At 43.3% G+C, this 11,682-nt stretch overlaps 1 protein-coding gene across 1 annotated transcript in view; it reads right to left on the minus strand.

Moving 5' to 3' along the window:
- The window catches only part of nbeaa (neurobeachin a), an 87,172-nt gene that overhangs the window by 19,899 nt on the left and 55,591 nt on the right, over positions 1–11,682 (minus strand). Inside the window, 17 exon segments of the mRNA XM_029447776.1 lie at positions 323–459; positions 1,037–1,389; positions 1,719–1,887; positions 2,008–2,076; positions 2,253–2,377; positions 2,946–3,126; positions 3,854–3,937; positions 4,382–4,405; positions 4,911–5,064; positions 5,244–5,461; positions 5,896–6,342; positions 6,810–7,496; positions 8,394–8,586; positions 8,715–8,838; positions 9,128–9,209; positions 9,347–9,455; positions 11,110–11,202. Of these exon segments, the coding sequence (XP_029303636.1) occupies positions 323–459; positions 1,037–1,389; positions 1,719–1,887; positions 2,008–2,076; positions 2,253–2,377; positions 2,946–3,126; positions 3,854–3,937; positions 4,382–4,405; positions 4,911–5,064; positions 5,244–5,461; positions 5,896–6,342; positions 6,810–7,496; positions 8,394–8,586; positions 8,715–8,838; positions 9,128–9,209; positions 9,347–9,455; positions 11,110–11,202 (3,249 nt within the window).

Here is an 11,682-nt window from a genome sequence, read left to right on the forward strand (position 1 = left end):
GCGCATTATTAGGAGTTTCACTAAGGAAATCACTGCCGGCACAAGTAAAGTTCATGGTGTAAGCCTGTAAATGTTACAAACAGAAGAGGGCTGTGTTGTTTTCTAAATACTAATCAAATGATTGATTTCTGCGTCCATTGTTTTTTTTTCCAAAACTGATGTATAGCAAATTTGACAAATAGCATTAGAGTAAAACACATCACCAAACGTCAGTATTGACTGGAAAAATTCAATGAATTGATGGATGTGTCAGGCCGTACTGACTCTGATATCTCTCTCTGCTGTTCTGCCTCTTGTAGGTCAAACAGGAACTGGGACTGACCTGTCGAAGGAGTGGAACTGCATGGGCAGCATGGGGTGTGTCTTCAGGGCAGGGTCCGGGTGATAGGGCGTCGGCCCGGACTCCTGTCCCAAATCCCCGCCATCAACTGGAGCCGCCACCAAGCTCTTCAGGATCTCCTGCGTTTGAGAGGAAACAACACATCCGGTGACTACAGGACACAAGCTGTGAGGAGCTGAATAATTCTTGGGGTACAAAAAGGGGTACTTTTGGGGATGTTGTTTTTAATGTTGGGGTTAATATTTCCCGCGTTGCAAAAACATTATTATTGCCTCTGACAAAAGCCAACATACAGAACAACTTCACTTAAATTCTTTTTTTCCAGCAGTAAACTATGAATGTATATGAGTAAGAACAATGTGCATGTTTTAATGATACATAACCTGATACAACCTCACTGAAAGTTGCATATGTGGAAAGATATTGACGCCATTCAGACTTGACATTAAAAATCTGTCCCACTAGAGCTGCAAGGATTAGTTGACTAACTGAATAGTCGATCAACAGAAAAGAAATAGAGAACTATTTTTTAAATCAATTAATTGTTAAAGTCATTTTAATGCAAAACTGGCAAATATGGAGATTTCCTGCTTTTCTCTGTTTTTATATCATATTAAAGTGAATATCTTTGGGTTTTGGACTGACAATACAAGACATTTATCATTTACATTTGTGACATGTCTCACACAGACTAACCTTGACATTGATGCCTTTGTTTGTTTGGCTGATGCTGGAGATGGACGAAGGCGGGGCTTGGCTGATGTTGGGGTTGTGGGGGGAATCCAGAAGGCTTTCCTGTGACCTTCTAACGTCCGACAGGCTACACAGTAGATCTGTGCCTCCTCCCCCCATGTCTCTGTCTCTGTCTCTGTCCGTCTCTCTCCCCACCAGGCCGAGCCCAAGACCCATCTCCGAGCCGTTCAGGGATCCGGCCACATGGCCCTCCTCTCCGATGCCTGAGTCTGTGTGGGGGAGGCCAGCCCGGGGCGAGTCGTCTACGGGGGTGGGGGTCTGTTTGTCACGGTCAGAGAAGGCTGTGGATGGGTGCTCTGGAGGAATACACACACAGAAATGGCACAACAAAGTAGTTTCTTTTAGTGAAGTGCATTGCCAAGAAATTCATATTGTCTGTTTTTATTATGTTTCAGCTATTTTCTCCTGCTTGTGAGTTTTATTTCTCTGTCAAGTAGTACCCTTCTTTCTTTCTCCTTTTCTCTTACATCCTGTAGCTGTCTGATATTCTTGACAAAGGTATTGTTGTTTGCCTGAAGCGAGTATTCACTATAGAAACGCTACAATGATGAGTCACCACACAAGCTCTTGCAAGATTTCTCTCTAATATTGGGGATGTTGCAGTAAAAAGAAAAACGAGAATCACCTGTACTGGTTGGGGAGTTAATCTCGTGGCGGATGCTTCTCCCCGATAGGCTGGTGGACCTGCCAATCTCTCGCTGGGGTTCCAAAATGTCCCGGTACTTAGACACCATAAGAACTGAGATAAAGTAGACCACTGCCAGCGCCAGAAACTGAGCCTGCTTACTGTCATCCTACAGAAAAATATCACACACACACATTTATTTAGTTAATACCACAGTTTGTCCGTTGCACTTGTACCCACAAGCATGCTGTAAGATATACACTTAAAATACAAACAAATACATGCTTACCACATCTCTGAAAACAACAGCTCGAAGACGATTGATGTCTACATCCTGCAGAAGTCTGTCTGGATCCTGCTAAATAAGGAAGACAGCATGTCAATTGTGGTGCATCATACATCATACATATGCACGTTTCCATGTCAGATTTTAAGTGTTGTGGAGCAGGATTTGTGTGTGTGTGTGTGTGTGTGTGTGTGTGTGTGTGTGTGTGTGTGTGTGTGTGTGTGTGTGTGTGTGTGTGTGTGTGGTACCTTGCTGTTGGTGGAGGCACTGTGGAGGCTGTCCTGCGACTTGCTGTTGGTTAGGGAGGACTTGCAGATTCGATCTCTCTGTCTCTGCCTGCACTCCAAACAGTTCCTCACTGCCACACAGCATACTGATGGACGCAGAGAGGAAATGAAAACTGTAATTCTTTTACACTGGAGGGAGCTTTTTATGTCATAGTATTTCTTTTTTGACGTACTACAGATGCGTAAATGTATCTGCAATAAGGGTGTGTACATTCAATCCAAGACAAATAGCACAAAATGAACATGCACTATCAATCAATGACATAAGCAATGCCCTGTTATGAGTAAGCGGCAAATTGAACATTTTGAGTTCAATAGTTGAAGACTCTAGCCCGATGAAGGTGAGTGACTGTATGCATATCTATTGCACTGCACATCTATTTAAGGTTGTCTTACACACTATTTTTCAGTTGGGGGAATATTTTCTATCACTGTCAACAGTATTGTAGAATCAAATAGTGGCTCTCCTCTGGTTTATATCATAGTAATATGATTATCTTTGGGTTTTGAACTGTTGGATAAAGAAGTGACAATTTGAAGATGTCACTTTAGGAGCTGGGAAAATATCCCAGGTCATGACATCTCGTAGACTAACCGATCAATCATAAGATCGGTTTTAAAATGTTGTTGAAGACAGCGAAGTAGAACACGCACCCAGACGGAGGCATTGCCTCATCAGCCCTCCTGACGACATGTTCTTCTCTGCTTCAATCTCACTGAAGTTGAGAGAGCTGGCGAACACCAGTACGTCCACCATGGCCATGAGACGAGACAGGAAGGTGACCGCCGTCTCTGAAGACATGCCCTGTGTCGCCTCTATGTTTTCCAACTCCGTCTGGGAAAGGGAGGATAAATACACACGCGCTTGCCAGTTATACAGTGAAAAACAAACATGTAAACACAATAAACTCTGACGCTCTCTCGCTGGTTTTAGAAAGGTGGTGAGATACTGTAGTTTTACTAATTATCATCATGTCTTACATGAGCATGACCGCAACAGTTACAGTTGGTTGTGCCAACAAACAGGAAAAGCAACCTTCAGTATCATGCTGGTTAAGTGAAATACATACTTATGTGATGAAATCTGGCAACATGAGGTGTTCTACACAACACACAGGAAGTACAGCCTGGTGAAACACAGGTAATGGTGACAGTGGGATCGTGACAGTAGCGGTGTGGCCTATTAGCAGTAACAGTAGCAGTGTACAGACTAGCCTAGAATATAATTCATAAGAAATGAAACAAAGTCCTCTTATGTTGACTCAATCCTAGGTATTAAATTGCCAAATGTTCAGTGTATCTACATTGAAAATAAATCTAAAGGCAGCAAAGCAGGGGTTAAAACTTGCAAACCAAGTGTGTGGTTTGCTGTGTATCTGCTTCAGTAAGCAGGATGTGCAGAGCTGTGGAGAGTCGACAAAGTGCAAGCATCTGGAGGCTCGTCAGAGCAAGTGAGCGCAGACATTTGGGGGATAACAGACACACAAGGTGAGGACAGAAGGGCTTGGGTTGGTGCTCTTAGCTCTTCTGGTGATGGTGGGAGTCTCAGGCTCTTTACGCACCTCTCCCCCTGCGCCTCCTCCCCCAGGAACAGGGGTCACCTCCTCTCCCTTTGACCCCCTCTGGGGTCCGGCTCCTCCTGACTTCTTTAGTGTTGATACAAATGGGACAGGCTTAGCAGATGCAACCCCCAAGGACTTATGGAAAACTCTCATGCTTTTTTCTCTCATAAAACACACTCGACACGTATCTTCTCACTCTAACTTTTCCTTAATATCGATCCACCTCCTGGTCTTTTAGTCTTTTCTATCCCCCTTATTCTAACAATGTTAGAATATTATACAAATTGTATCTATACAAAGTGTATCTAGTTCCTATAACTGTGAGAACTAGATATACTGAAGCGGAGAGGTCAATAGACACAAACAGTATAAGGGGGGAGTATTGATTAGCAGTAAAGAAACACAACAAATAGAAACACTATGGATGTCAGACAAGCAAGGTTTAGTGTCAGTCACAATGATAAATCAACCAGAACAAAGTATTAGTAAAATAGAAAAAGAGGAAAAGAGGAAGAAACTGCAACTTACAGTGTTGGCACTACTCTTAGAACTCTGCACATGCAAAAACAGACAAAAACAGAGACAACAAAAGACAAGAAAATACACAGAATACATGTAACACAGAGAAGAAAAGAAAGAAAGAAAGATGATTCAAGTAAATAGATTATCAAATGAAATAGATTGTTCATTTAAAATATCAGAACAAAGCTCAAATAAAGGTTCAAATACTGTGCCAGAAGCGTTACATTGACAGTAAACTATGTGGAGATACAGATGAGAGGAATCCACAAAATGTTCTTGTTTATCAATTTTTTAATTCATCGCCAAACTAAGTATAAAATGTAACCCAAAAGGTTTATGAGGGATTTTCTAGGTTAAAAAATGCTACAAATGTAATAGACACAATAAATGATTTAACCTTGCACGGGGGGAACATGTTTAGCAGGTTCTTTAAAGTCTGTGTTTTCGGCGTTATCGCCTGAGTTACAGGTCTATGAAGCAGCTGTTGACCTGCAGTTATTTTCCTACCACAGAGGGGCAGACTAGAGCCACTTACAGAAGGGGAGGTGGCAGCAGACAGGAGAGGCAGGATGCCTCCACAGGCGATGATGATGTTGTCCACCATCTGAGAAATGAGGTGGATCGTGTTGTGGACGAAGATGATGTTCTCATTGCTGTTCACAAAATCCATAACCGACTTGGTGGAGTGGCTGAAATACAAAATAAGAGTTGGACAGACACTATAAAAATACAGTTCTTGAGCAATTGAGACGTCATACGCACTTTTTAAATATCCTCAGTCTGAATTCATTTGCAAAACATATGTGATCAATACAGAAGCCCTGAAAACAAGGCATAAGTACAAGTAGCATAAGCTTAATAAGCTCACCTCCTCCACACGTGCACGTCAGTCTCCAGGGCGAACAGCAGGTCAGTGAGCAACCTCTGGTGCATTGGAGACCACTTGAATTCTGGGATGCGGAACATGGTCGTGCGTGGGCCGGGGCTGAACTGTCGCCGCTGCTCCTCCGTCATGGGCATGCCCCTGAAACCCAGATCGACGCGTAGGTCCCGCTCCAGCTGGGCTGCGGTACGACCATGGAGGGCCTGCAACATGGTGCGGACAAAGATTTGGTCAGCCAGCAGAGGGCTTTCAGTAAATCTCTTACTAGTCTAATAATACAGACAGTTATGAAATTCAATTTCACAGGAGAAACCACAGAAGACTCTCTGGGACGTCTGATTTATTAGAAAATTAGTTCATGTGTGGGAGTCGCTCGGCTTTTCTGTCGAGACAAACTGTCCATGGCTGAGCTTTTAATGCTAATCAACAAGCCGCGGCCTAAAGGTTGCAGAAGTAGGCTTGCGATTGCCACTTAAAGCTTCCCAGGTTTGTTAGGTTTTAGTTGAAAAGCATCAGAATTATTTTTGTTTTATTCTCTTTCTGATGTTTTTTAATTGCTAGAGGAAAATATAGTACGGACCCACGATCAGTCCCATTACGGTGACCCAGAACAACAAAATCAGACACATAAACACACCTGTGTGGTCGCAGTAGTTTGTATCTTCTTTGTGTCCTTGTCTTTCCCATCATCCGACCTCTCTGTATCAGAGGTGGTGCTGGCTGTGTCCCCAGTTTTAAGCCCCGCAGCCTCTCCCTCTGCCCCGGATGTGCCCTCCCCCTCTGGGAAATCTGCTCTAGATGCTGCCTGGATCTGAGCTTGGCTCTCAGCCTCAGCAATAGAGCTGATGTCAGCAAGAGGGCTTTGGATCTTGAAGGGCCCGTCCTCTGGAAGATCCCCAGAAGTGTGGCTCTGAGGCTGTGTTAAATCAGAGCCACAGCTAGTCATGTGGGCAAGCAGGCTGAGGTCATCGCTGGCGCTGGTGGTGGAGTGAGCCGGGACTGGGCCGGATGGAGTGGGCTGGTCTGGACTCGGCAGTACAAGGGGGTCTGTGGCTGCCAGAGCTGGAAGCAGCTTCTCGTCAACCTGGAAGAGATGAATGAGGTCATTTAAAAAGAACATTTAGACATTAGGAAAAGTCTATTTTAAGAAGGATAGAAAGTAGTAGACTGATTTGTGGGATTGTATTTTACGTCAATGTACTGCTGTGGACGGAGGCAGCAGCAAAACCTATTTTAGCCAGCTAAAAGAAATCAATACCAGTTTAATTCTACACTATATTTAGAATATTTCTAACAGCTGTCAGACAGCTCTTTACGACGAGGAACCGAAGCCGTTATCTATGCTCTCTTCAAAGCCACCAGACTCCATTGACAAAAACAGTAATTAATAATACAGAAGACGAAGGTTTCTGGTGTAGTTTGTTTGTGTTATTATGTGACTTTGGTGAATACAAACTAACCCTTTAAAAGTCCCACAATGACACAAACAAAAACCCCAATTCAAAACCACTTTAAGTAATCAGAGACAATAATCTTCATATCACATCCTACCTTGCTGAAGAGAAATCCGTTGTTGCTCGGGACGCTGTCCTTCTCGTCAGCCAATGTGATGAGCGGCCCGATGTTCCCATCATCCTCCAGACTTACTCCCGAAAGCCCCAGACTTGACCCTATCACAACCCCTGAGCCTGGCGTGTCATCTTTAGGCGCCAGAGTCCCATTTAGGTTTTGAACTACAGCGCAGTAAGCACTGTCCAGGAGAGAACCCACCTCTACCAGAGGTCCGTTCTCTATTCCCCCCCCACCTCCTCCACCCACACCTCCACCAAGGCCTTCTGGAGACAAGTCCAGGTCGTCCAGCTTCACTTCTGTGGCCTCTACCTTCTCTGCTTTAATGTCTACCAGCAGGTCGTGGACCTCCACCCTCACCCCAGGACCTGCAGTCTGCTCCCCCGGTGTCAGGGCTTCTCCGTTGGGTCGCTTCACAGCGCCTTCTGCGAGGAGGTTGCGCGAGTCTCCGCCAGCCCCCTCACTGTACTCGGCTTCGCTCTCAGGTGTCTGTGTCTGGGAGTTGTCGTCAATCTCCAGGTTGCCGTTGACCACAGGTGCGGCTGTAGCGGAAAGCCCAGAGATGGTGGACACAGAGCCTTTCTTCCCCTTCTTCATGTTCTCCTCCTCCTGTCGCTGATACTCTTCGTACATCTTAGCCAAGTACTCTTTATGGGCTTCGTAGGTCACCTGCGACAGATGGTGAGGACATAATTGGTTATGTGATCGGAAAACAAGCACTGACAATAGTTAACATTAAGTTCAATTCAATAACTTCTCCAGAAGGTAGCCTTCATAGTGCTCATGCATCATCTATAATGTCCCCTCGCCACGAGAAACCCGGTGAGTCATATTCCCACCACTGAACAGTGAACGGAGAGATGATCAGTTATTGAAAACGATAGCTATGATGAATCATAAATCAGCATGGTACTCCCGTTCAGCATTTAAGAAAGCTTCACTCAAAATATCAATACCTATAAATGAATATCATCAGCACCATGTCTTCATTTTTGATGCAACGCTCTTAAATAAAGTAAAGAAAATATTAAACAAGAATCTCTCCCAACTTCAGCCAAATTGAACCCATCAGTCTGTGTCAGTCAGTATTTCTCACATGAATCACATCGCAAAATGACATACAACTGCATGTGCATGAAAAAGAAAACTAATAGTGTCTTAAAGGAACAGTCCATCCTCCACCCAACGTCCCCATCTGATTCTACAGCACATCATTGATTGAACCTGTACTGCAGCTCTGCTTACACAGGATTTACTAATATCTCAAATTGCCTTTCAATAACTTCCAAAAAACAGGCTGTAATTTTATGTCAAACTGAGAGTTATAGTGAAAGGGTTTGCAAAAGTAGCAAAATGTGGGGTTAGGTGGTTAATAATAGATAGTTAAGCCCTGAAAATGTCAAATATTATGCATGGCATTTCTGGTGTATTGAGGCTCCTCCGGATGAGGAAATTGGTATTTCTGTGTCTTCATTGATGGATTTCTTCATGTATTTCAAAAATGCTGAGTATACAAATAATAATCCTTTGCTCTTTTGATATTTAGACCTCATATCTCACTGTCACCTTGGAGTGTGCGATGGATAGGGTATCCACCCAGACTCTCCATCCTCCCCACTCGTATTTGATGGCATGGTAGAGCAGGATCCTAAAGATGTTGTACACCATCTCGGTTATTTTCTGCTCTTCTGGGCTCTTGGGGTTGATGTATCCGAGGGAGAACATCCAGTCCTGCCACACAGAGCACTGCAGCAGGCAGCTGGTACACAACACAAACACTGTATGTGAGTTGGGCTGCAGCGTGAGCGTAATATCCAAATATAACACACGAGGCAAATTACATGTAGTTAATTTAATGCAAGTTTATAGTGGTTTTAGTGCTCTTACCGCCGGTTTTCACGACTGTTACTGAAGAGTTTTATCATGTCAGAAAGAAAGAGTCTTCTGACTTCCATCAGCTCAGCACTGGGAGAGGAGTTCTTCAGCAGGGTGGCCACTACTTTGAGAATCACTGGGTGGGAGGTAAAAATCAAGGAATGCGGAGAGAAATGGGGAAGAAGAACAAGATTAGAGTACAAGAGAAGCAAATATATTTTTAAAAAAGCATTTTGAATGAGAGAGAAAAATGTGAGGGACCGGAGAGTGAGCGGCAGATTAATAAGTGGGAGATGGCAGCAGTGTCGGCTTCTGAATTGTGGCTTTGTTGTTTGTTTACTTGCATTAAACCAACACTGCATTATTAACAGAACAAAGCGCACAAAGAGACAGGCAAACGCAGGCTGCAGTGTATTTGTACTTACTGGGATTCTGGATTTTGACGGTGGAGTCGGGCTCCGGGTGGGGTTTGTGAACCACCTGAGTACAGACCTGCTCTGTCAGAATCTGCACACACACGGAGGGGTTAACAGCCGTCAATTAAATGCCACAGCGATCACTTGAATTCTGACAACTTACAAGGGCATCACTTGTATGTGCATGCGTTGCTGGTAACACGGCATGTAAATGAGCCAATCACCTACCTCATACAGAGTGTTGTAGGTGGTGACAGAGACAGTGTTGGTGTGCATCATCAGCCTCTCCCCCAGCAGTGTAAACAGACTGTGCGTGTGCATGATCTCTACCTTCCGCCTGCAGGAAACACACACACAGCTTGCCATTCATAAGAGAATTTATGACAGTTCAAATTGACATTGATTGTCACTGGCCTGATGCCGGTCTGATATTGGCAGGTGGCACCATCTGGCCCTGTCAGTTATGATGGGACCAAAGAGGACGAGAAATGAATACCAACAAGAGAAATTAACGAGAGACATTTACATGCCCGGAAACACTGCAGGCGTCACTGGGGCAACGTTAGTAAGGCTGCAAATTATTAACCTTGCCAGCGGGCGAAAATTGTGTCTCTAAGAGGCTTTTAACTTTAGAGGCTCAGAAATCATGGTTGACTAACTTTGAGGATTTTCTAAATTGAATTAAGCGAATAATGCTCAGAGCTTCTGTATGTTCCTGACTGTAATCAGGTCATTAAAAATGGGAGAAATTAAAGTTTTGCACAATATTTAATCATATACACATATATATTCCTTACAAATCATTTAACTCCCGTTATCATGTTTTAATCTAGTTTAATCAGCTACACATTTTACTCTCTTTAAACAGAATAATTACATTTTACAGAAATAGTGAATTGTTGTTGACAGACCCTTTGTTTAATTGAATAAATCAATAACAAAAGCAAATTGAAAATAGAAAAGCGGAGGAATACTTTACGCAAAAATAAATGCATTATGTCTTTTAATCTTGGTCTGTCATAAAACAATATGAAAACATACACATAATACTTACCCAAAATACCTTGTATCTAGCTGTTGTAAGCAACTGTCCTCAAAAAGCAGAGCGGTACAAATACACCACGCACTCCATGTATATAAAGAAACAGTAATATCAACAGCAACACTGCAGAAAACATCTGAATCTAAATTGGTTTTATTTTAATCTACGAGATTAGCAATACCATTAAACGGAGTCAGTGGCTCTAAATGATGATTATAGCATAAAACCATATATTTTTTTATTCCATTATTTAGACCGAGAAAACATTGGTTGATCACATTAAAATAGTTTATGTGCAATTTATTTAATCATCATTTAACACCTTTATGATGTCGTATAAAATATATTGAGACGTCTTTAATAAGTGTATATGTTGTTTTATGAATCACTAAATTGCTATCTGGATCAATATTACATTTCCAGTGAAGTGACACGTGAACTTAAAGAGGCCGTCCTACAGGCTGTTTGGTTGGAGCAGATGTTAAGTAGGTGGGGAACTGAAGGTGCAAGGGCTCAGGTGCAGCTTGGCAGCCTGCTCCCATGTCGTGCAGCGAGAGGTGTCACATGGGATAAATAAATCCCTCAGCATTTATTGATGCTCATCAAGGTTCCACCTCCCTTCCAGAGCACACTGTCAAAATGATTATTCCGCCTGGACGTTATGATGAGGACATTATCTTCACGTACACACACACACACGCGTACACACACGTACACACACACACACACACACACAAACAAAAAGCCCTTCTAAGGCTCACTGGAGGCTGCGCTGCTGTTGTTTTTACTGCAGTGTGTTTTCTCACACTCTCTGTGTGGCCTCTCAGTCTCACTAGCCTGATGCAGTATGTGTTTTAGCTGTGACAGAAAAAAAGATTAAGGTCGATTTGCCCAGCACCGCACAAAGAAATATACCAGACAAAAAGCACAGAGACAAAGAGGTACTGACTTGTGACCAAGGTGCTTGAGGAAGTAGCCCAGGACTTTGAGGGCTTGGACCCGGATACTCTCGCTCTTAGAGGCCAGGAGCTTGCAGATCACCCTGTAACATGTCCAACAGCCACACAGATTACATGTCAATGAAGGATCTATAGTACCGCAGATTTAGGCTAAAAGTAAAGAATCCAAGAGTGTGTGTAGTAAACACCTGCTGCCTGATACTCAGTAAACATCTTCAAAGTAGGCAACACGTGCGCTGACTGAAGCGTTTTCTTCAAAGGAGTGTACTCAGAGGACATGAAAGTGAAATTGGGTGAAAACAACACAGTTTGCTGACTTGCTCTCCGGCAACAAAAGATTTACCATAGCAACCAAAAACCCATGCATGTGCAGGGGCAATAAGTGGCACAGTTAGACTCCGTCTTTAAGAAAGCATGCTGCTTGGCTGAAGCTACCCTTTGTATATGTAGCATAAGTATTGTAACTGATCATGAACAACGGCTTAGCCATGCAGTAAAGCATTTATTTTATACCTGTTGCTCAAAGGATGAGGATTTATTTGCTCATCAGACAAATCACATAA

Source organism: Cottoperca gobio, chromosome 14, assembly GCF_900634415.1.
Source record: "Cottoperca gobio chromosome 14, fCotGob3.1, whole genome shotgun sequence".
Lineage (NCBI taxonomy): Eukaryota > Metazoa > Chordata > Actinopteri > Perciformes > Bovichtidae > Cottoperca > Cottoperca gobio.